The following is a 25,934-nucleotide window of genomic DNA, read 5'->3' as shown; positions in this document are numbered from 1 at the left end:
ACAAAAGGATCTTAAAACCAAAGGTGCTAATCAAATGCAGTAGATTTTCAGTCAAAACAAGAGGCAAGATAAATGAATACATCACCAGGGAAGTTCTTGGACAGCCCAAAAATATTTTTAAAAGCTGTAAGATATGTAACAAAATCAGTACCTTTTAGCAAAGAATGTTCCACTAGGAGTTGAGCCCGAGCTGCATGCAAACCAAGGGTAATTATAATCCTCCCATTTTCACATCCACAAACCAGATTATCGAGATTGGGAATATAGACACTAGCTGTAATCAAACCAGTCTGGATTCCATTTGGGAGGACACCAAGTTGGTCTGTTATTTCTTCCGTCATGGTCTTATGCTGTTCAAACGCTCCTTGAAGACTCAGCGTAGCAGCTATCTGAATCTCTGAAAGATTTCATATACAAGATAAGTGCAGGTGAAGAAGAGACTTCAGCCCACTTGATCTTCAGAATATCAACTCCCTGTCTTCTCATTATAGGTTCTAGCTGTCTCTTAAATAAATCCAACAAGTACAAATCGTAACTTCAAATAATAAATAGAGTTAGCGGCTTTCAGTGAAGACAAATTTCTTCATTATACTGAATTATTTATCAGCATGCATAACCACAGAGATCCTCCCCCATCAGGTACCATGCCCTAACAAGGCATTGGCAAGCACGGACTTCCATTGGATTGGTCCATGATTATGCGTGGCATAGTACTGCAGTGGTTTACCATGGTCTTCTGCAGTATGGCTGACCAGGAATCTCTCCCACTCACACCGCCTGCCAGCAGGTGTAATGGAAGGATTTACAGGCTGATAATTAATCTGTTTGGCCACGTTATGAACACCTTCCATGGCCATCAAGTCCTGAAATGGAACTTGAACTCAGAGCTTCTGACCCAGAGGCTGGGACATTACCACTGCACCACAAGGCCACCCAACCACAGAGATAAAACACTCAATTACCAGAAAATGTAAGTATATTTTTACAGTCCCTGTCCAAAGGGTGGTATTACAATTGTTATTGGATCTGGCACGTCTGTAATTAGACTTTTTTCTGCCCTAAGTAGGTGAAAGAAAACCAATTAGGATATCAGGATCTGGTAAAATTCATTTCTACCTTGAGGGGAACCATCGCGCTTGGCTGTTGGAACATCAGGAATGTGCCACATGGAAATTGTTCCCGATGCTTCACCACAGAAGAGAATCTTATGAAATGGTTCCTTACGCTCATTGATGAAAATCAGGATTGCCTGAAGGAACTGAAGAAGATAGCATGTTGAAAAAATATTATTTTTAATTCCATTACACAATACTGAATTTACCTTCTTCAAGTCTTAACCTAAAAGCTGATCTTTACTGTCTAATTTGGAAACACATCAACCATTTCAACCTCGTCTGCAATTTCATATCGAGATGGAGTTTTGCAATAAAGTGATCCTAGTAAATCTCATTGTTCTGCCTGTTTGGCACCTCAGGTACTTACTGAATCAATACTGGAGCAAAGCTCATTTCATATGTTTCAGAAATAAAGCAATGAACAGAAATTCCACTTGAAAACATTTCAATTCACCTTGCTCCTTCATTTTTTTTTATTATTTTAACTCACCTAGTCTGCTAATTTTAGACTTCTTTTGTTCAAAGAGGAGGTTTAAATATTTTGCTTCACCTGTTTGTTCCTCATCTCTGCTCATTTTGGAGTTGGGAGCCATGTGGCAAAACAAAAACGTTCTTTGATTCGTTGAAAACTAGCACAATATGTTGACAATTTTAGTTCAATGGTCTAAAGACTGATTTTCGTGCCTTGACCATGTAACATGTCAGAAATACCACAAGGATTGGCTTTTTTAGTCTCAGTATTCTATTACTTTATTACAGATTGGCTCTAGACCACTGATATCCTGGGTGGAATTTTTAATGCCCCTCCACCCAGGAGTGGATTGGCAGGCAGGAGGGGTTTATAAAATCAGGCACCAATGCCATCACCTACTTGCTGCCGCTGGCATCTTAGCTGCAGCGAGGGAAGCCTCAGGTGCAGCTCACTCATCGTGGGCCAATTGAGGCCCTTAAATGGCTAATCAATGGCAGGGAGACGGTGGCGTAGGGGTAATGTCACTGGATTGGCAATCCAGAAGCCCAGGCAAATCCTCTGGAGGTATGGGTTCAAATCCCAACCATGGCAGCTAGCGGAAGTTAAATTTCATTAATAAATCTGGAATTGAAAAGCTAGTCTCAGTGACCATGAAAGCCATCTGGTTCACTAATGCTCTTTAGGGGAGGAAATCTGTCATCCTGACCTCGTCTGGCCCCACGTGTGACTCCAAATCCACAGCAACAGCAACTGCCTTCTGAAATGGCCTAGCAAGCCACTCAGTTCAAGGGCAATTCACTATGGGCAGCAAATGCTGGCCAGTGACACCCACATCCCATGAAAGAATAAAAAAAACTTAAAAGTGTCTTCCCACTGTTGCTGGTATTTTAACAGCAGCAGAGGGTGCCTGGTCCTACATGGTGAGGCCACTGTTGCCAGCTTGGGAAGACGGGGATGCCTCCTGTTCAGGCACCCAATGGAGGCCCCCCCCAAGATACTCTCCTCCCACACTACCCATCTCCCCCGCCCCATGCCCTTCTGAACCAGGTCCCCTGCCCCCTCACGAAGGCCTACCAGCCTGCCCCCAGTGAAACCTTGGACTTATGTGGGGGTCCACTCCGTGGCTCCCTTTCATTAGGGACTACCTGCAGCCTCAGCAGTGACCACTGCTCCTGACGGTGCTGCTGTGGCTAGAGAGTTGCCAACCATTTGATGAGGGCAGGAGTCTTCTTCTGGGCTAATTAATGGCCTGAAAGCTGTAAAATTGGCTCACAGTGACCCAGCCAACCAGAGGCGGGCTTGCTCCAGACTTTTAAACCTGAGGCAGTGCACCGCCTCCACATAAAACTCCCTCCATAATATGAGAAGAAGCCACTTCAGTAAAATGTTTGCATCATTAGAGCATCGTAACAGGGAAAAGCATGTAAAGAATGCACATTTCTATTGATTGAATACAACAAATGTAAAACATTACTGCTTCCTTTGAGCTTCTATTAGTTAAATTTATGAGCTAGTTGAGCCAACAATACTGAACATCATATACCGATAAGCAGCCATACTGTATTACAACCCAACATGGCAGTCATTAAAAGTCACTTACCCTAGAAGATTTAGACCTGGAAGGCAGCCCAGTTTAAACAGGGTGTTAATGCAACATGAAGTGGCAAGGACACAGTTTTATGTTTGATATTCTCTCATCTGGTGAGTTTTTAATCTTTACCAGGTGCCTCAAGGCAACAGTGCCCAGAGGGAGGGAGATAAAGTCAAAAGTGAAGTCCAGTCAAGCTACCCTCATGTACCTCCTAATGACTGGTTACAGAGTAGCATTCCCAATAGCTTGAAATTCAAAGCTCAGCGTGTTCCGGACTTTTTAATTGCATCTGAATGCCAAAAATCAGTATTCTAGATGGGAAAGGTGCCAAATTCTACTCAAAATAATGAAAGGAGGGCAAAGAACTGTCACGTATGCCTGAATGGGTCTGTTGTAGCCAGGAGGCCTCGCATCGCACACATTCTCATCTGAAAAGTTGAAATTGCTGCCTCTTTTTAAAAAAAAAGGGATGGGGCAAAATCATGGCGAAAATGGGAGCACTCCTCCATGAAAAATTCCCTGGCTGGTATTTTATAAAAGCATTAAACACAAGACAAAAAGAGAACTCGATATAACCACATTCCAATATTGCAGCAACGTTCATGAGATGAATACACAACATCGAAAGCAAAACCTCCCATCCTTTTTGTGAAAACATTACAGCATTTGATGTTTCTGATTAATGCCATATTGAAATGTATTTAAACTCATGTAATGTAACATGGGAAAGCAATTATATCAATGTTCAGATGATGTTTTAATTGACTGAGCTGCACTCTTAAGTTTTACGTCATCTGAACCTCCAATTAGTGTGGTGCCTTTGTTAGGTTTGCTCTCCAGCATCATATACATTACAATTGTTATTACATTTGGCTACAGTGCATTCCCATCAAATCATAAAAATGTCTTTATAAAATACTTGCTCATACAATTAAACCCATGCAGAATTTTGTAAAAAGACTTGTAAACAAAAAAGGGAGTAAATTTTCTGTCTGTAAAGTAGTAGCTCATCATCATTCAAAATGTTTCTGACTAGACTTATATGCTTTAGATATTCTTATTTCTAATCTGTAAAAAGAAATTGGGAACACATGCGTATTTAATGTGACCTGTTAACTTTTTCATGGATCAATTGCAATGTCGCTACTCGTTGGAAATCCACACTCTTCATTTTGAGGCCCCACCAGGACTGAGAATTGAGGCAGGCACTAAAACTTGTGCCACGATCCAGTGCCACTCCGTCCCACTCCCGGGTCAGTTTCTCAGAGGCAGGTTCACGGAGGTTGGCAGGGCTACCCACCCATCCACAGCAAGTAGCCAATTTAACTAATTAACACCCACTTAAGGCCAATTGAAGGAAGCTGACTGAAATTCTCCACAGATAACAGCTGTTGTAAGGTGTTGGGTGTAGTTTGTAGCCTTAGGTAGTTCAACAACAAGTATTTATTTACTAGAAACTATATACATAGGCACAGTAAAGGTCCAAACTAGGAGCTATCTCCATGCTTGCTTCTACACACAGCTCTGACCAACACTACATTGACCCCGAGGTGTGGGTAATGTGTTCCGTAACATCACAGAGTGACACTGTGCTCACATTAACCCTTTATGTGCCAGGTCCTTATACTACACCTCCCCCACCAAGTCTTTATCCAATGCATTTACAAGTTATCCCAGTTTATCCCATGTATTACATCATTATTACTACCCCATCTCCCTGCCTCAAGTCTCTGCATTCATAGGGCAGAATCATCCCTGACTTGCATTAAGTGTGGTAGCGGGCAGGAAATTACATTTTACCCACCGGCTGCAATGGCGGGTTCTCACACCGTATCATCCCAATTCTGCTACATTAATTATGCATTCCTGGGAAACACGCTGTGTCGATGTCAGGCGCGTTCTCATTCTCCTGCCACGCTATCACCTCGCCACTTCATCACACCGGGCACCATATTTAAAATGCAGCCACACGCAGACCTCTCAGCGCTTCCAGCCCAGGACCGCTGCACAGAAGGCAAAAAGACCGCAGCCCCCCAGTTTAGTGACGCAACCCTCCAGCACCTTTTGGATGCCGTGGTGCTCGCTGTGATGTCCTCTACCCCTGCTCTGGCCACAGACTGGGCAGCAGCATCACCGATCCAGCATGGGAGGCAGTGGCAGCGGTGGTCAGAGATGAGGAGAAACTTCTTTAGCCAGAGAGTGGTGAATCTATGGAATTCATTGCCACAGAAGGCGTTGGAGGCCAGGTCATTGAGCGTATTTAAGACCGCAATAGATAGGTTCTTGATTGGTAAGGGGATCGAAGGTTACAGGGAGAAGGCGGGAAAATGGGGTTGAGAAACTTATCAGCCATGGTGGAGCAGACTTGATGGGCCGAATGGCCTAATTTCTGCTCCTATGTCTTATGGTCAACACCAATACTCTGCAAAAGAGAACAGCCACCCAGCACCTCAAGAAAATTAATAGTCTCATCCGTTCTGCCAGGGTATGTCACTCTTCTCATCGCTCTCAACTCACATACTCGCAAACCCATCACACATCCACAGGGATCTCACACCTCAAGCGACAACATCACTAACTCTCTCACAAACCCTCACACCTCCATCAGGCTCATATCATCTCGAGCTTGCGTCCTCACCCCATTCAGGTCTCCGCTTACCATACAAACATTCCACGCAGTACAATGTGTTCTGCTCACACTCTCTCCGTTTGTTATCATGTAGGAGAAACTAGCTCACATGATCAAATTTGCCGATGATTCGATGATTCCTTGTCCAGCTATGCCATCTGCTATTGGACCTACCAAATAAAGTAGTGTGTTAACCTATTCAGCTTCTATCTTTTTATCAAGACCTGAAGCAATCATGTATCTAAGGAATCTCTTTCACCAGAGTCATCAATTTTGTAATTAATGTGGGCCTTGGATAAGTCCAAACTGATCTGATCCACGTGGATTCCTGATCCACGGTTAAATCTTTTAAATTGCAGGTTCAGCTTTAAGAGGTTTCTGAAGCTCCAAGATGGTGCTGCCGTTTGCATCTACACCAAGGGTTTTCCTGCACTTGCTGGTTTTGGCAGGCTCCCACAATAACAGAATTCACAATTTCAGCATTTGAATTTTTTTCAGCAATGGCTGCCTGGAGCAACTGCTTAGAGTCTTCCCTGCTTTTGCACATTGCTCTTGGATCTTGGAAACATCAAACCCCAGCTTTTGCTGGGTTTTTTAAGCTTCAGTTGTGATTAACTTTTAATTTATTTCTTTCCTTTGTTCAAAGTGAGCTCAGCCACCATGTGCTCAGGTGCCAACTCGGGAATTGGGTTTCCTCGGACTGCGGTTCAAATGGTAATTTTTAACCATTACAGTATTTAACGTTTTACAGGGCTTGTGTTGTCCAGGAATTTTAAGTTTTTAGCTCACCCCTGCTAGGTCTGATGACTCTGGGTGTTGAAGATGGATTTCCACGGGATTCAATGAAGTCTTCTGCTGCAGTGAGGAATTTAATTTCTGCCTTCAGCTTACAAGCCTTTCTTCGGAGCTTTATTCTGACAAGTTCCTTCTGAGTCTTTGCTTCATGAGCTTTTCTTCAGGTCAGAATGCATCTTTGGTTTTTCCTTCAGTTTTCCAGGACTTTAATTTTCTTCTGCAGGCTCTGCAAGGTTTTGACTTGTTCCATGCCCTGCCACCATGTTGTATGGTGTTTGGTGTAGTTTGAGGAGTCTGGTTAAGGTTTTCTTAGTCTTAGGTAGTTCCCACTATTCACGCACCCCCCCCCCCCCCCCAGTTGCAATTTTGTTTACCCGCGTGAATCTGTTTGTGTATGAAATCACAGTCCGCACTCCCAAAACCTCACTCATCTGTGGTTAAGAATGTAACAATCCCGATTTAAACAGCACACATGCACAAGGTTAATAAAGAACATACTATAGCTCATAAAATTCCATTAAAAAGTTTGTTCTCTTGTTTTCGAAGAACGTACACTCCAAAAGTCCCTTCACTGCACATGTGCAGTCTTCATGTGCACATGGGTTGCTGTGATTTACAGAATTCTACAGCAGTGCAGTATTTTGTAGTCCAGTTACAAAACAGGAAAGCACTTTACTAAAAACGTGAGAGTCACAGCCAAGCAGAAAATGTCCCAGGAAGGTGATGGCACTTGAACAAAAAAAAAACACAATCCTAGATAGACTGCAAAATGGTGCAAGTGCTTCTATGTTGGCCAGGAAATTTTCTGTGAATGAATCCACAATCAGGTACATTAGGCAGTCTGAAGAAAAAATAAGGACCAGTGTTAGTCTTTCTGGTAGTCGTACTGCCAAGTTAACTTTAGTAAGCAGGAGAGATCTACACTTAGAGGAAGTAGAGAAGTTACCCGACCATAAGACCTTAAGAGATAGGAGCAGAAATTAGGCCATTTGGCCCATCGAGACTGCTCCGCCATTCAATCATGGCTGATAAGTTTCTCAACCCCATTCTCCCGCCTTCTCCCCGTAACCTTTGATCCCCTTACCAATCAAGAACCTATCTAACCAACGTGTGGATAGAGCACCAATGTCAAAGGAGGCCCCCAGTTAATGGTCCAGTCATTCGAAACAAAGCCCTTGAATTATACCAGAACATAAAGGGCAGTAAAGAGGGTGGTGCTGGTGACGATGAAGGTGGTGCAAAAGGTGCCTCTCCTACTTCCAAAGAATCCTCAGCCAGCACAGGATGGTTAGATCGCTTAAAAAGTGTTTTGGGGTTGAATAATGCACAGTTGGTGGGGGAGGCTGCATCTGCTGACCAGGCAGCCACAGGAGAGTTTTGCAAGGTGCTGCTGAAAGACATTGAGGAGAGAGGTTACCAGACAAAGCCGGTCATCAACACACGACAAAACTGGCCTGTTCTGGAGGAAGATGCCAAGTAAAAGACCTACATTTCAAAAGAAGAAAAGACAGCTCCTGAGTTTAAAAACAGCAGAGGACAGGCTGACACTCCTGCTATGTGCTAATGGGGCTGGCTTTAAAATGTAAACGAATGCTGGTTTATAGGTCAGAAAACCCTCGAGCGTTCAAAAGGGAAAAATAAAACTCATCGGCCAGTCTTTTGGAAGCCATTTGCAAGGCCAGCAACAATGTCTGGGTCATGGCAGTTGTATTTGAAGACCGGTTTGCCAATTGCTTTCTGCCAGAGGTCCACACTTATCTGGGGGAAAAGAACCTTGCTTTCAAAGTCCTACTAATTCTCAACAATGCACCTGGGCATCCACGCTCTCTCGCCGAGAACCATCCAGATGTTGAAATTTTGTTTTTATCCTCAAATACGACCTCACTTATCCAACCAATGGACCAGCGGGTCATTGCCTTATTCAAGGCTTACTACACCCGACGAAGTTTCAGCCACACCCTTCATCTTCTGGAAGCAGACCCTTCAACCACTGTCCGTGATCGCTGGGAGGAATTCGACATCCTCATAGCAGTAGGCATAATTAGGGACTCATGGAATGAAGTTAAAGCTTCAACTATAAATGCCTGCTGGAAAATAGTCTGGTCCGAGGCTGTGAATGATTTCACAGGGTTCCCCAATGTGGACGCTGAAGTGGCCAGGATTGTTAACTTGGCTCAGCAAGTTGTGGGGGAGGGATTTGAAGACATCACCACAGCTGAAGTGGATGAGTTGCTTCAATCTCATCAAGAGGAACTCGCTCAGGAAGAACTGGTTGAACTGATGAGATTAAATGAGCCTAAATAGGAACAGGAGCTGGAAGAAGAGCCTAAAAAGGCTCAGTTCATAACCAAGATGATGGCAGATCTCATAAGGTCAGCCGAAGATTTGGAAAAAATAGGCAACCAACCATGATACAAGCATGGAAAGAAGCATCACCTTTTGTAGAGTGATCGACACAGCTATTGCTCCCCACAAAAGGCGAAGCAGTCAACAATAACATTGTTCTTCTCATCCACATCAACACATGCATCAGCCACGTCACCCCCTCCAATTACATCCACTCTCAAGTAGAGTATGGTACCTGTACTGTAATGTATAGTACCTGTACCATGATTTGTAATTTAAACTACAGGTACGTACTGTATTCTGTAACTGATAACTTTTAAATTGTTCCTGTTTTCTTCTGCTAACAAACAATTTCTTCAATAAAATTGTCTTCAACGTACCTGTGCTATAAAGCAATGTACTTGGATTTGTAAACTGTACCACAGGGACTGTATTCCATAAGTGAAAAGTTTTACATTGTTTTTGTTTTCTTGTATTGACAAGCAATTTCTTCAGTAAAATTGTCTTTAATTGGCTCAAAAAAATAGTTTTTATTGACTCAATTAAGGTAAAAATGTGAAATTTGGGGACGGTTGGAATGTATCTAATTCAGTTCTATTACAAACTGTGTCCATCGTTCGCAATTTCGCACCTTGCGAGATCTTGCAGGTACAGAACCCCCACGAATGGCGAGAGTTTACTGTATTTATTAACTACCAGAAACTCTATACATAGGTACACTAAAAGGTCTAGGCTAGGAGCTGTCTCAATACTTACTTTATGACTCTGTCCAACACTAGACTGACAAGGTGTACATCACTGCATGGGCGGTGCTGTACTCAGCCCCGTGTTAACCCTTTACGTGCCAGACCCTTATACCACAACAGCTGCCAATGACCTCCTGGCAGCAGACCAAGGGTGGAGAGCTCCAGGAAGGTTTAGAGGCCTTCCCTGCCTGCTCAGTTGCAGCCGCAGTCACAGGTAGCCCCGTAGAGGTGCTCTCCCAGCTACTATCCCTCAACCCCTGCCACCCACAACCACAGTGGTAGCCGGGCAGCAAAGACCATTTTATATTTCAAATTTTAAAATGTTGAAGAGGGCAGCAACACTTTGAAATGCCCCATCCCTCGCTTTTCTGCCATGATATCCAGTTGCTGTTTTCAAGCTGGGAGGCCTCTGTTTGGACTTCCAGCTTTGTTGGGGAGGTGGTGGCGCAGTGGCATTGTCTATTGGGCTAGTATTCCAAAGACCCAGGATAAAGCTCCGGGTGCCCCAGTTCGAATCCCACCACAGCAGAAGGTGAAATTTGACTTCAATAAAAACCAGGAATTAAAAGTCTGGTGATGACTACAAAGCCATTATCATTAAAACCCACCTGGTTCACTAATGCCCTTTAGGGAAGAAAATCTGCCATCCTTACCTGGTCTGGCCAGGCCTACATGTAACTCCAGACCCACAGCTATGTGGTTGACTCTTAAATGCTCTCTCAACAAGGGCAATTAGGGATGGGCAATAAACACTGGCCAAGCCAGCAATGCCCACATCCCATGAATGAATTAAAAAAAAGACCACACCTGCCATTGTTAATTGGATGGCAAACTAGGCCTCAGACCATTAATTGCTTGCACTAGGGGGAAAAAAAAATCACAATAAGTGATCCCAATGGCAGGGTGCAGAAGCCTGCAAGGAAAGCCCAGGCCCATATCTGCTCAGTCAGATGGAGCTGGGAGATCAGAATTATACTGCTGATTCTGCATTGATGCAGCAAAGTGGTGTTCATCACATGCCAACTTCCAACAAGCAGAGCATGCCCTAGGAATAGAAAACATTAACAAAGGGCCAGTTAAACTGTTAGATAAGAGTTAATAATGGTTGCATGATTCTATCTAGGGGGAGTCCAAAACTAGGAGTCATAAATCTAATATAGTTACTATCAAATGCAATAGGGAATTCAGAAAAAAACTTCTACCTAGGGAGTGATTAGAAGGTGGAACTAGCCAACACATGGAAGGATAGCGGCAAATAGCATAGATGCATTTAAGAGGTGGCTAGACAAGTATATGAGGGAGAAAGAAGTGGAAGGGTATGCTAATAGGGTTAGGTAAAGTAGGGTGAGAGGAGGCTCATGCTAGCACTAGCCACTTGGGCCTAATAGCCTGTTTCTGAGCTGTAAATATTATGTTATTCTATGTAAATTATGCTGTATAATATTAATAATCAATAGTTGGCAATTATTTTAAACTGAGTTAATACCTTTGAATATTACACCGGAATTTTAAACAAATGCATACTGATTCTGTACATAGTAATTTAAGGCAGAATTTAAGTATTTATATGCAATTCCACCCTTTGTCTTTACAAAAAGTATCTTGAGGAATTTTTTCTCCAGGTAGCTCAAGACTAAAAAGCCTATCTAACTACGTAGGTATAAAAATAACTGCAATGTGGCAACAGTCTTAATCAGCTTCAGTCTTTAAACTCTTTAGAATTGCAGTACATTTAACATTAAATTTTATCTTCAAAAATGCTCATTACCTTCCCGTTAGCATCGTTTGATGTATAGCAGAGCAGACGAGGTGAAACAGTTTCACTTAATGAATGTCCATGGGAAGTAAAAATGCCAGCTTTGAATAGACTGCTGTAAAGACATTGGAGAATTTACTGGTCAACAACTGAGAACTGGATTTGCTGCTGAACATTAAGTAAAACCAAAAAGATGTGCAGTTTATGTGGGAAAGGCCAGTAAGTTGAAATCACATGCAATATCTGTAATATTAACAAATCTGTTTCAAATCGATTTCTCCACAATTTAAACATGAAAGGGCTATCACCAAAATTGCAAACAATGGGGGTTCAGAAATATATGTCAACACATTTGTCACCAACATGACACAGCACGCTTTCAACCCCACATATCTACCTATACCACCAAACTAATTTTCAGTGACTCCAAACGATGCACTTTTTAAAATGACCCATTTTGCCCTCCTGAATGTCTCTTATTTTTCATGCAGCATCAGAAGGGTTATTTCTCATGTTAATAAAATTAATTGTCTTTACTTATTAAGTTCCTCTTCACAACTGTGGCAGCAAGTTCTGCCCGATTACTCTTGTTCTTTAGACTCCCACTGTGTCAGGCAACATGCACAGCTGCCAAGTTCCCGACAAATGTCCCACTCTGAGACGGCTTTGTCTGCACTGGTCTTTTTTCGCATTGGTGACCCGCTGGGATTTTTGTTGTGAAGTGAATGGAATATCCGACGCTTGTGTCATACCTGAACTTTTCACGTGGTTTCCCGATCTGACCCCACCTGTCAGGCAGCTGGTAAATGTAGCTGTGCCCATTCTCAGTCCAGATGATTATTTTGTTTGCAGCCAACACTTCCCCTCCAGCCCAGTGGTGGCCATTACTGCTGTTCACAAAGCACAGCAATGAAAAGTCACAATAATCAAATACCTGCAGGAGAACAATGAAAAAATAAGACGCTTATAAAAAAAAATAAAAACAGCATCTATATAGCACCTATGATATAGTAAAACATCCTAAGACACTTCACACCAGTGTAACCAGGCAAACACAGCCAGCGAGTCAAAAAGCAGCAAATACTAGGACAAGTGGCTAAAACCTTGGTCAAAGAGGTAGATTTTAAAAAGCATCTGAAAGGAGGAGAACGAGAGATTTGAGGGAAGTTCTGGAGTTTGGGGCCTAGGCAGCTGAAGGTACATCTGACATAGCAGGGCAAAGGACGTGGGAAAGCACAATAGGCCAAGAGTTATCTCAATGTAAAGTTCTTTGGGGATGCAAGAAGCAGTGTGGATAAAGTGAAGCCACTAGACATAGGGCAGAATCATCGGCTGCATTGGCGGCTTTTGATGCTGTCACGTCCCAGTCACACATCATTAATTATACACTCTCAGACTGCCTCCAATTCACCCGCCAGGCCGTCACTCTGCCGCTTCCTCATGCCAGGCGCCATATTTAAAGTGCAGCTGCGCGCCCATCTCTCAGTTCTTCTAGCCCAGGACTGCTGCTGCACAGAAGAGATGGTCCCGAAAGGCAAGACTGCGGTCTCCCAATTCAGTGATGTGTCCTTGGGACACCTTCTGCACAACGTTGGAGCCCACCATGATATCCCCTATGCCCGCTCTAGCAACAAGAGGGCCATCTGAATCACGACTCCGGCTTGGGATGCAGTGGCAGTGGTGGTCAGTGCCAATGCTGCACAGATGAGGTTGGCCATCCAGTACAGATAGAGGATGAATGAACGCTTCCATGCCACTAGGATAAGGTGACCCTCTCATCACTCCAAATACACACATTCACATGTCCATCACACATTTGCTGGCATCTCACTCACTGCCAACTCAAGGGACATCACCACTCACTCTCTCACACACACCCTCACATCTCCATCTGGCCTCATCTGCTATGGAGACTGCCTCCTGAGCCCTCACTCCCTTGAGGCCACCTGCACATATCAATATTCCCACACACACCCTGGAATAACCCCCTTCCCCAGTACAGCCCTCGCCCTGAAGCCTCTTCCCTTGCCCGAGGCCACTTCTTCCCCCTTCCCCAAGCAAGCCCTAGCCTTGCAGCCGTTAAAAAGCCATCTCCATCTTATGGCTGGCCTGGTAGATGGAGACCTGCCCGTGAGCCCCCTAAAAGTGATGTGGTGCTGCCTGCGAAGCCTGGCGCTGATGATCCCGAGTGCTGCCCGATGCCTGGTGGGAAAGCAAACTTCAAAGTCCTGAGCAAAGTGCAGCTCACCAGGTGCATGTTGCTTACGTTCAGTTATGGAACATGTTGTCTTGCAACCATGTCGACATGCCTGGGTGATCCAGCGTCGGGGGGGGGGATGATTCTGGCGAGCTGGGCTTATAATGATATGCAGATGTATTACAATGAATTCCCAAGGTGCAGAGGTGGGAAACACAGCCCACCATCGACAGGCAGTGCGGACGATTGCAAACAGGTTTCACACTGTCCAATTTCTGACCTTCCCGCCATATTGTCCGCTCATGCCACCATGATGCCCGATGCCTGCGGCACAGAAAATTCCGCTCGTAGTGCATTTGTCTCTCCAAAAGGTAATCAGTAAGGTGGTGCCAGGGAAACGGTTATTACGTGGTTTTGAGGGTAACATATTAGCACAGGTAGGAAATTGCCTAACCGGAAACACAGAGTCAGGATAAATGGGTCATTTTGAGGTTGGCAAACTATAATTACTGGTGTGCCACAGGAGTCAGTGCTGGGGCATCAACTATTTACAATCTATATTAATGACTTGGGTGAAGGGACAGACTCTATTTTACCCAAATTGGCTGACGATACAAAGTAAGTTGTTAGAAGGATACAAAGAAACGTAGGTATATTGGCCAGACTCTTCTGTTCCGGAGCCTAAGTTCAGTGGCGGGCATGAAAGTGAGAGTGATTCCCACTGGGCCGCAAGATCTTGCTCTTTTCGGCTCATTACGTATGCATCGGTGAGGAGCTTGTTGATTCTCACGGTGGGGACGGGCAGGAAGTCGCTGTCCCCACCATTACCTTATAGGGTTGAAGGTCCAGGCACCCTATTTAAATAGCACCTGGACAGCCATTCACTCACTGCAAGCCAGGAGCTCTGGATTGTGCATCAACCAGAATATCAGAGCAAGACAACGTGTGACCCTGCAGTTTAGTGAAGCCACCCTGCAGGTTCTCCTCCAGGCCATCCCAGGACATGCTATGTCCAGGGATGACAGCAGGGGGCCCTCCTGTCTGATCATGGCAACTGGGCAGAGGTTGGCACCCATGGGGTCCACAAAAGCACCAGCAAGCTGTGCAGGAAAGGGATGAACAATCTGCTGTGCTCCGCCAGGGTAAACGATATAACCTATTCACTGCAAAGTGGCACTCAAAGAGATCAGGGAGTGTAAGTGTGTGAGTGCACAGGGGTGTCATACAGGAATTTGGGTTACAGGACTCAGCAGCAGAAGGGACATGCGCACTGAATGTGTGTCAGCCACTTCATGCTCTCAAAGCTCTAATGGTTGCAGGACATTGTGCTTGTTAATCACTTACTGGGGAGAGCTCAGCAGCTACCATTGACATGCACGCTCCTAAACTGCTCATACACCCACTGAGATGACAATCCATCCTTCTGCCTTTCTGCAGGACAAGAACATGCACAACAGGAAGGAGTGGACTAAGACCGGTGGTGGCATTCTGAACATAAGAAATAGGAGCAAGAGTAGGCCATTGAGCCCTTTGAACCCACTCCACAATTCAATAAGTTCATGGCTAATCTTCATTAACACCATTTTCCTGCACTATCCCCATATCCCTTAATGTTTTTAACATGCAGAAATCTAGCCATCTCAACATGCTCAACAACTGAACCAACACAGCCCCCAAGGATAGAGAATTCCAAAAATTCACCATCCTCTGAATGAAGAAATTCCTCCTCATCTCAGTGCTAAATGGTCTATCCCTTATTCTGAGGCTGTGTCCCCTCCAGACCCCACCCCCTACCAGCCAGAGGAAACATCTTTCCTGCATCCACTCTGTCGAGCCCTGTAAGAATTTTCTGTTTGAGTGAGATCACCTCTCACCTCTCAGGGTAGATGCTGAAAGGATGCTTCCCCTCATGGGGGAATTTAGAACTAGGGGACACAGTTTCAAAATAGGTGGTCTCCCATTTAAGATGGGTCTCTCGAAGGGTCGTTAATCTTTGCAATCCAATAACCCAAAGGGTAGTGGAGACTGAGTCATTGAATATATTCAAGGCTGAACTAGAAAATATAGTTGAAGGTTCCAGGACATATTGGGTTAATGTGGGGCTGAGTGCAGTTCCACCCACATGGTGATGTAAGAAGGCAAATGACCTAGTCAGTGTGGTGTTGGCCAGAGATCCAGGATGGAGATGGCGACATGCCTGTACCCTTTGCTGTATAGTTGTATATGGTTACAAATAGTTAATAAAGACTTGCTGTTAACACACAGAAGACTATGAAGACTTCTTTAACGGACAAGTTCTGCAACCAACACCATCCCAACAAAAAGATTTTTGATCTAGAAGGAGTCAAGGGTTATGGGAGCAGCAGGCAGGAAAGTGGAGCTGAGGCCAAGATCAGATCAGCCATGATCTTAATTGGATGGCGAGCAGGCTCAAAGGTCCAAATCCTCCTCCTTTTCCTTATATTGTTGGAGGCTTGCAGAGTTACAAAGATGTGGAGAAGTGAGGTCATAGAGGGATTTCAACCTGAATATAAATTTAAAACCAAGGCATCAATGTACACAACTTAATTTGGATGGATACAATTGCTTTCCATATCCACCAGATTTACCAATTTGGTTAAATAGCAAATTGACAGATAAAGTTCACAATTAAAGGAAGAAATCCTATTTTAAACAGAACAAATGTAGAAAAGAATTAAATTGTCAGGCAAATTAAGTATTTATCTCAGTATCAATTTTTCAGTGCTGCTTAAAATCTAAGGAGAAAGAACTTACATTCGTACCAGGCCTTATCAAGTCTCAGAACATCCCACAGTATTTCACAAAAAGCAATCTAAAGCACAATCACTCATTATATAAGAAAATGTAGCAGCCATTTTGTGTACAGCACAGGTACAAACAGCAAGATACAAATGGCAGATAATCTGATTTTGGCACTGCTGATCAGAAAGGACGTTAGCTGGAACACCAAAAATTCCTGTTGTTCATTGATTAGAGCCACAAGATCTTGAATCTCACCCTTTACAGGTAGATGAGGCCTTGGAGTTGAACAAGTCATTCAAAGTACAGCTACTTTGATAAGACAGCACTCTGAGTACTGCAACGAAATGTCAGCCTAGATAATGGGCTCAAATTCTGGCATGGGGCTGGAGCCCATATCCTTCTGACTAAAGAGCCAAAGAGTTACCATCGAAGCCAAACTAATGCCCTTGTTCATTACAGCTTTTGGGTGGAATCGTCCCAGATTTGCACTAAGTGCGGCAGCTGGCGGGTAAAACAGCGTTTTGGCCGGGGACGGATCATTCCAAACCCGCCACATTCATTATGTATCTCTGGGAAACACGCCGTTTCCATGGCGAGCAGGGTCTCATTCGCCCGTCACACCATCACCTCGCCACTTCATCACGCCGGGCGCCACATTTAAAATGCAGCCACGCGCCCTCTTCTCAGTGCTTCCAGCCCAGGACTGCTGCACAGAAGACATGGCCCCGAAAAGGCAGCCCCCAGGTTCAATGGCGCATCCCTTGAGTGCCTTTTGGACACAGTGGAAGCCCGCCGTGATGTCCTCAACCACCACCACCACCCCCACACCCGCTCAGGATGCAGGATGGGCAGCAACATCACCAATCCGGCTTGGGAGGTGGGGGCAGTGGTGGTCAGCACCAACGCCCTGCAAAAGAGGACAGCCACCCAGAGTCACAAGAGGATGAGTGATCTCCTCCGTTCCACCAGGGTAAGTCACTCTTCTCATCACGCTCAACTCTCACACTCACAAACCTATCACACACCCACAGGTCCCTCGCTCACTGCCAGTACAAGGGACATCACCATTCACTCTCTCACACATGCCTTCATTGTCCTCATCCTGTCCATGGGACCACTCACCACCCACACATGCCAGTCACACTTCTCATCTGGTCTGGCAGGCATCCTGCTTACACTCTCTCCAACTCAATTCATGCAGGACAAGCTGGCACACAACAAGAGGGAGAGGTCACAGACCGGTGAAGGGATGCCTGGAATATTGGTCCTTACAGACTTTGAAAACAGAGCCATCCAGCTGGCCAGCGATGACCAGGACCGGTCTTGTGCTGATGGGGAGGTTGGTGCTGCTCTACCAAGTGAGGATCCAGCAGTGCAACCTCCATCAGAGAACCATGCTGTGAGTGACATGTCCTGTTTCACAGGCCACTGCCATGCACTAATTATCTCTCCTTGCTTTTGCAGACACATCTGCCAAACAGCCAATGAAGCCCACAACCCAGGACCTCCAATCAAGCCCTGAAGAAACCTCTGAGAAGGAATCTGAAAGCATCCTCCTTGAAGTCCCATCACAGCGCTCACCCACACCCACCACCAGCTCAGAGACACACATCTCGGTGGGACTTAGCTTTAGAGTAGCCTTGGGATCACAATCTGGTGAGCACATCGCACTGTCTGATCCAGAGCAGGTGGAGGCAGGGACTTCCCAAGTCTGGCACTCAGAGGATGGCTGGAGGCCAGAAACTTGCTGACTCCGAGTCAGATGACGAGCCTCTGGACTCAGTCAGGTCACAGTTGCTGGAGCTGCAAAGGCAGCTCGGGAACATCAGGGAGGGATGTCCGCTACGCTCCTCAGATTGCAAGGCATGATGGAGGAGTCATCCACCTTCAGCCTGAGGTGATATTGTTGGCAAGCCAATGCACCAAGGTCAACACTGGTAGAATAATGGCCACCATGGAGATCTTGGTCCAGGACATCACTCCTGCACTTGCACAGACTGAACTCCATCGGCAGCACCATAATTGGCCTCCATCAGTGTGTACACAACAAGGGTTCAGGACAGCTGATCTCACTCCAACTACCCCTTCTCCTCCAGGAGTCAGCCATGGGCCGCCGGGCACCTATAGGGAGGAAGGTCAGCAGGTGTACCCCCTGCCCCGACTGGGCCATCCATCCAGGTGATACAGGGAATGTCCAGCCCATCCAAATCCCCTCTTCCTGTCACCCCAGCTCCACAGGCCGAGGAGGGTGCCACTGCCACATAGGAGGACACCGAAAGCAGGCCAGGGCCATCCAGGTCTTGGCCCTGCAGAGGACACCCACCAAGGTCATCACAGACAGGGTGACACAGTCAGCAGGCTGCCTTCACCCTTGCTGTGGATGTCCAGGGAGCACCAAGACATAGCGACAGGGTTAGGAAACTTAAGATGATGTAATTGCACAGCCTGGGCATGGCTGTCAATCACTTGTAAATAATGTTCACTATTGTCTATAAACTCCCAAGAGTGTCTCCCTGCCTACTGCTCCTTGTTCTGATGTGCAGTGTTCTTGTTACTCAGATGTGAAACCATTCTGCACAAGAGAAGGGCAGCTGTCTCAGACCAGAGCCTCTTCCCCATGCTTTGTGCAGCCTTCAGACCAAAGTGATGGTCCAGCCTCACACTCCCTGGACTATTAGTGATGCCTGCACCTCGATGATGCTGGTCATTGCTGCCAGAATGCTGTGGGCAGGCGTCACAGAGTTCCATCGTTCTCTATGTGCTCTCAGCACATAGATGGCCCCCATCTCTTTAGCATCTGTGACCAATGATGCTGTGCTTCTGAAGGGGTCAGGTGTTGAAGGCAGACAAAGGATCAGGTGCTTTTAAAGTTTCGTCGCTACGTCTCTACAATATGGTCCTGATCACAGAGTGCAAGCGAGCTGCCCTCAGTCAGACAGGAGTCAGACATTCACAGAGGCCGTGTGAAGATCTATGCCCTCACTGCATGTCGTCATCATCCTCCACAAATCTAGCAGTTATGAGGGCCTTTCGAGGATGCCTGCCTCATCTGGCCAGTGCGAGGGCCTCATCGCCGTTATCGTCACCTCATCGGTGGAGACCTCCAGCTTCTGCATCTCCTCCTCAGCCAGTTCCTCTCCCCGTTGCAGTACCAGGTTGTAAGGGGCACAGCAGGCAATAACAACACATGATTGTCATGGAGCTATTAATGTATATATTATTGGAAAATATTTTTCTTTTAAAATAGAGTTTTAGTCTGTGGCTTTAATTGGATTAAAACCAGCTAGTCCGGGTGCTTTGATGTGCAATAGTTTTGAGATATAAGAGAGGTAGAGTGCATTTGCATTTTTTGAACTGCGTATTCAAGAAGGCACCAAACAATATGTTTATATTACTAATAAAATTGGTACTATGAAAGGGGTTTTATTGTTAGAGGAGGCTGGTGATACAATGAGAATTGACATTCAATGAGCTGTGCTAGGTATAACTTCAGCTGTTTTTGTGTGTGCAAAGCAGAGGCAATGTGAGATCAAAGCCTGTAAGCCTGCAAGGAACCAAAGTGAACGGGATCTCATTTTGAATTTGTGAGGTGAAGATGCTTTGCCTGGTGTCTGATTAAGTCTATGGGTTGCTGTTGCCTTAATGGAGATTAGTTTGGGAATTTGTTAAAAGTTATGATTGTAGTAATTTGTAGCCATGTTCAAATAGTTAACTTGTGTAAATTAATAAAATGTTTCATTTAGCTTAATATAAAACCTCTTGAGAACTGGTGGTATGATTCCTGAATTTAGAGTTCCATCTCAAACATACAAAAATAAAATTTAGGTCATGACAATTGTTTAAAGTTTCCCTCAGGGATTTTTAAATAACTCAGCCTTCACCAAACTGCTGGGTCATAACAGTGATAGCCTCTGTGTACTATATTTCAGGGCTCCACCTGACCGTTCCAGGCACTGGAACCACAGTTTCTGCATCCCGATGGTTTGCTCCACCAAGGTGCAAGTTGCAGCTTGTGCCTCATTGTACCTTCATTCTGCTGCAGTCTGAGGCTTCTGCACGGGTGTCATCAGCCCTGTCCTCTGTGGGTAGCCCTTGTTTCTCGAGGAGCCATCCCTGCAGCCTCTGTGGACCCTGAAATATGTCGGGGATCTGAGACCTGCTTAAGGATGTAGGAGTCATGGGTGCTCTCTGGGCACCGTACGCAGACCTGCAGATGTATTTGTGGTGGTCACACACCAGCTGCACATTCAGCAAACGGCTGCCTTTGCGATCCAAATAGTTGACGCCTTGTTGCGACAGGGGTCTGAGCACCATATCACTGCAGTTAATCGCACACTGCATCTGTGGGAAGCCCGAGATCTGGGCAAATCCAATCGCTCTTGCATCCTGGCTCTCCTGGTCCCAGGTGAAATGCATGAAGTTGTGTGCCCTCGTGAAGATGGCATCTGTGACTTCATGGATGAATTTGTGGGTGGAGGCTTGTGATATCCCACAGAGGGTCACCTGTGGAGCCCTGAAAGGAGCCCCTAACCCCCAGTTTGCCTCAACCACAGGGCAGCCCTTGCCACCCACACCGCTGTCATTTTCACAGCCACTGGCAGTGGATGCCCTCCATGTCCCCATGGTGCCAAATCCTGCAGCAGGTGGCAGATGTGACCAACTAGTTCCCTAGACATGTGCACTTTTCAGTGACACTGGTTCTCAGTCATCTACAGGAACAAAAGGCGGCGTCTATAGGCCCTGGGTCCAGCTTCGCACCAACCAAAGATTGCTCATTGTGGCTCTTCGGTGGGTGTGCGGAAGCTCCAGATGCCCCTTCTTCCTGAGGGTGCTGCTCCTCCCTCCGCACAGCCAGGAGCCTCTTCCCCATCATCTGCACTCGAAGTCACCAGACTCCATGCTCCTGATGTACTCCTCCTGCAGGAAGAAAGAGAGGGACATGTGGATTAGATTGGGTGTACTAAGAACCTATCCCCTTAACATATCCCAGAGAATGCTGGCCACCACTTGGATGGCCAGAGTTTAGCGCACTGCATGGCTGCCCGAAACTCCAACACATCTGCAACACTCCACCTGACCAATTGGCAGCAGCTTTGCCCATTGGACTGCACGCTGTGCTCTCAATTGAAGCGCAGGCATCCTCCTAACCCACGATGCAAGGCTGCATTGTTAGCTTGAACCATAGGGACACTGGTCCAAACCGGGATGACGACAGTGCAGGAGGCTGTGAGCACCTCTACCAGTGGCTGCTCCATGGCCAGCTTTAGCAAGGAAACTGTACAATGTGCCCATTCGTCCAACTGTTCTCCAGTCCACTAAAATGCTCTTTAGTTTGCAGTCTGGGCCCGAGGGGTGAAAAGCTCTGGAGCACTTGGTGGCTCTTTGATGCTTCTGCGTTGCTGGAGTGGGCAGATAAGATAAAGGCCCAACTCCATCTGAACTGTCTCAGCTGCAGAGGAATGGTCACCTTATACAAGGTTTCCCTAATGTGTAGCTGCTTTCTTCCCCCCCACCCTGCATGTGCTTGTGCACTACCTTCAACCACAGGGCATCCCTTGCCCCCACCCCCAAATTGCCTCAACCACAGGGCATCCCTTGCCCCCACCCCCAAATTGCCTCAAGCGCAGGGCAGCCTTTGCCCCCCCCCCAACCCCCAGTTTGCCTCAACCACAGGGCATCCTTTGCCACCCGCACCATCCTCCTCCCCCGATCACACCTCAACCTTGAAGTCCAACAGGCGACCAGGGCAAGCACTGCGCAACTATACTGTGCACCCACCTCCAAGTTCCCGTCTAAGTGCAGCCCACCAAGCGCACCCCTCATATATGCTGTTGTGAAACACGTCGGCGTGGGTGACGGACGATCCACCATGGAGGGGGTGATTTGGGTGCGCTGGCCTTATAATGATATGCAGATGTATTTCAGTGAGCTTCCCGACGCCTGACAGCAGGAAACACGGTCCCACCATCGATGGGCTGAGCGGACGATCGCAAACTGGTTTCACAACGTCGTGAAATCGATTTTTGGCCTACTCGCTGTATTGTCCGCTCACACCACCGAACACGCCCAACACCAGCGGGCAAGGAAAATTCCTCCCTTTGGCTTTTTTAGCTCAATGTCCCCAAATTATTTTATCATGACACAAAACATACCTTCCAGCAATCTGAGCAAACTACTAACAGTAAGCGTTCAGTGTAAGTACAAAAGCAGACTGCTTGGCAATTAAAGCATTGGAGAGACTTGGATTCTGCTTCAAAAACATTCTCCCTCGCCTGCAAGATATCAAAGGAATATTAGAACAGACAATGAAGGGTCTGTCTTGCAATAGAAAGCTGAATTTCTACAATTTGGTGGCGTCTCTTATGATAAGCTGACCTGTACACCATTAACTGATGAAGACAGATCCCACACCTTGAGGTCTCCTGTCACTGATATGCCCACCAATGAATCCTCTGTAAAATACATTCACAACAGAAAAATATTTAATGCATTATATCAACCATTAGCACTTAAAAAAAGATGTAGGTCTAAAAGTGGCCTTAAGTATAAAATATCATAAAGTTTGTTTCTGGTCTTCAAATGAAAACACATCGAACCAGACCCACAATTAATCTATCCTTTTAAAACGTAGGTTCAGAAAATTGCTTATGGTTAAAATGATTATTTTCTGTCCAATCTCATTTTGTTCTGGAATACTCAGTGACCATTTTTTAAAGAATTAACATAAAGTTTAGACAGTTACAAACCACTGCTATTTCATTGTGTCATCAACCCATTGTGCACATCCAAAATACAAAATAGGTAGAATAACAGAATCATACATAACAGAAGGAGGCTATTCAGTCCATTGTGTCTGTGCCAGCTCTTCGAAAGAGCTAGCGAATTAATTCCATTCCCCTCCTCTTACTCCATAACTCTGCAAATCTTTTCTTTTCAAGTATAACTCCAATTGCCTTTGGAAGGTAACCATTGAATCTGCTCCCACCACCCTTCCAGGCAATGAACTCCAGAGCACAGCAAATCACTTTTGAAAAGAAATTCTCCTCATCTCCTCTCTGGCTCGTCTTCTAGTTTAGATCTACAGTTACTGACCTGCTGGTAGCAGAAAGAACTTAGGGGCTGCAGAAGAGCTCAGGGTTACAGAGACGGAGAATTGGGGTCATGAAGGGTCTCCTTAGTTACTCTTTCAAAAACCCCTCCTAATTTTGAATTCCTTGTTACCTTGAATCCTTTGGGAATGGACAATGCACATGGAGCTGATCCAGTCTGGTGTGGTAGATGAAACAAGAGCATGAAGAAGCTCCAGGCTACGTGCGTCAATGACCAAGACATCCTGATACTGTCCACAGCAAAGCAACCAACCATCACCTGACATCCGAAAGGAACGGTAATAGTACTACACAAGGATAAAGTCAAAATGGTTTTATTAATAATCCATATCAGGCACAAGTATTAAAGATCATTTACCTGTATACTATGAAGTTAACTATATTAGTTTACTTGAGATTTTAAGTGGATTATTGATATTCCGTTCACATATTCTACAATGGGGCCGCATAACAGCACTATCAAAATGTCCAAAAGAACTAAAATTGGGGAAAAGGCCCCCTGGTCTCACACTGCATGACTTCAGAACACTCAGATATTCAATCAAGATTCAGTTAGAGAATCATAAAATAGCACAAAAGTGACCATTCAGCCCATCGAGTCTTTACAGCTATTATGAAGAGCAATCCACTAAGTCACACCCCCGGCCCTTGTCCGTAATCCTGAAAAAACTTCTCCTTCAAATAATTTATCCAAGTCCCTTTCGAAGTTACTACTGAATCTGTTTTTACTGCTCTATCAGGCAGTACATTCCAAATCCTAAACAATCTTGTTAAAGAAAATGCCCACGTGCCACCTCTGGGTCTTTGCCCATTGCCTTAAATTTGTGCACTCCAGTTATGAACCTTCAGCTATGAGGAAAAGTGAGTCTTCATTTTCTCTATCATGATTTTAAACACCTTCTATCAAACAACTTCTTAGCCTTTTGTGCTTTAAGGAGAACAATCCTGGCTTCTTCAGTCTAACCACGTGAATGCAATCCTGTCTCATTCTAGTGAACCTCTTATATAAACTCTCCAAAGCCTAAACGTGCAGTGCCAAGAATTGGACACAATCTCTAACTGGGACCAAATAAATTTTTAATACAAGCTTAGCATAACTTCCTGTTTTTTCTGCTCAATGTCTCTATTTATAAAACCTAGCATCCCAAATGCTTTGCTAAACAGGCCTGCCAAAGCCTGTGTGCAAACATCCCCAGGTCTCTCTGTTCTTGTACCCCGATGCAATTGGGGGTATTTAGCTTGTATTGCCACTCCACATTCTTCCAACAAAAAAATAGCACCACGCCTTTCTGCGCTGGATTTCATTGGCAATGTGTATGTCTGTCCCACTAGCCTGTCTATGGCCTCTAGAAGCCTGTCACTATCATCCTCACTGTCCACTACCTTTCACGTTTCATGTCATCTGCACATTTCAAAACTGTGCTTGGTATCTCCAAGTCATTAACGTATATCAAAGGCAGCAGTCGCCCTAGTACTTAATGCTGGGGAACACCACTGTATATCGCACTCCAGTCTGTAAAATTCACCATAACTCTGTTTACCACAGCTTAGGTCAATTTGGGGCCTATGCTGCTACAGCTCCTTTCATCCCATGGGCTTCAATTTTGCTAACAAGCCTATTATGCCTGTTACTTTTATATTGTTGGCTCTTTTTCTCCCGTAGTTACTATCGCAATGTAAGGTTGCTAATGACTTCTGTGTGATCCAGGACTGGGTGGTTTTAAACAAGTTTTCATATATATAGACTATTAACAGAACTGCTCTTAGACAACTATTTCACACGATTACCTTAAATAACAAGCAATTAGTGCAACCAGGGGCTTGATTTTTAGCCCCCGCTGTGTCTGGGAGCGGAGGTGGAAGTGGGTTAAAATCAGTCAGCGCGCTAATCCTCCTGCTCCATTCCACCACCACCACCGCCCCCCCCCCACCCAAGGCCATTTATATAGAGGTGAGAGTATGGGGATGTGGGGTGGCAGGGCTACCTGCCTGTTTGCGATGGGTAGACTATCCATGCTCGTTATGGGCCACAAAGCCAATTAAAGGCAGCCAGTTGGGATTTTCTAGTCGGCCTCCAATGTCCCGCAGGAGGCGGGGGACAGTTTAGCGCCTGGAGCTAACCTCCCAGCAGCAGGTTTGAGGGGACCAAAGCTCCAGACAGGCCTCGAGGCCCTCCCTGCCTTCCCGGGTGCAGCAGTGGCCGCAAGCTGCCCTGTTGACATGCTCCTGCCCCCTCAGCAGTGGCCCAGCTGCAAAAGCCGTCATTATGTAAATTTTAAAAAGGTTCGCAAGAGGTCACCTCCATTTTGAAGGTTCCTCTCCCTCATTTGCCCTCCATCACATCCTGCTGCTGCTTTCCTGCTTTAATTGGATAATGAGGCCTCCCTCTGTCCGTTAATTGACTGCTCCAGGGAA

General features: G+C 45.6%; 1 protein-coding gene across 1 annotated transcript in view; it reads right to left on the bottom strand.

The window, feature by feature from the left end:
• The window catches only part of LOC121269874 (WD repeat-containing protein 72-like), a 186,140-nt gene that overhangs the window by 144,071 nt on the left and 16,135 nt on the right, over window positions 1–25,934 (bottom strand). Inside the window, exons 4-11 of the mRNA XM_041174912.1 lie at window positions 23,632–23,806; window positions 22,786–22,862; window positions 22,563–22,682; window positions 12,239–12,384; window positions 11,463–11,565; window positions 8,594–8,605; window positions 1,117–1,249; window positions 152–397 (exon numbers count right to left, since the gene is read on the bottom strand). Of these exons, the coding sequence (XP_041030846.1) occupies window positions 152–397; window positions 1,117–1,249; window positions 8,594–8,605; window positions 11,463–11,565; window positions 12,239–12,384; window positions 22,563–22,682; window positions 22,786–22,862; window positions 23,632–23,806 (1,012 nt within the window). The remainder of the gene's footprint in view (window positions 1–151; window positions 398–1,116; window positions 1,250–8,593; window positions 8,606–11,462; window positions 11,566–12,238; window positions 12,385–22,562; window positions 22,683–22,785; window positions 22,863–23,631; window positions 23,807–25,934) is intronic.

This window comes from Carcharodon carcharias, chromosome 26, assembly GCF_017639515.1.
Source record: "Carcharodon carcharias isolate sCarCar2 chromosome 26, sCarCar2.pri, whole genome shotgun sequence".
NCBI lineage: Eukaryota > Metazoa > Chordata > Chondrichthyes > Lamniformes > Lamnidae > Carcharodon > Carcharodon carcharias.
Note: the sequence above shows the minus strand (reverse complement) of the source record. Positions and strands in the feature narration are given on the sequence as shown.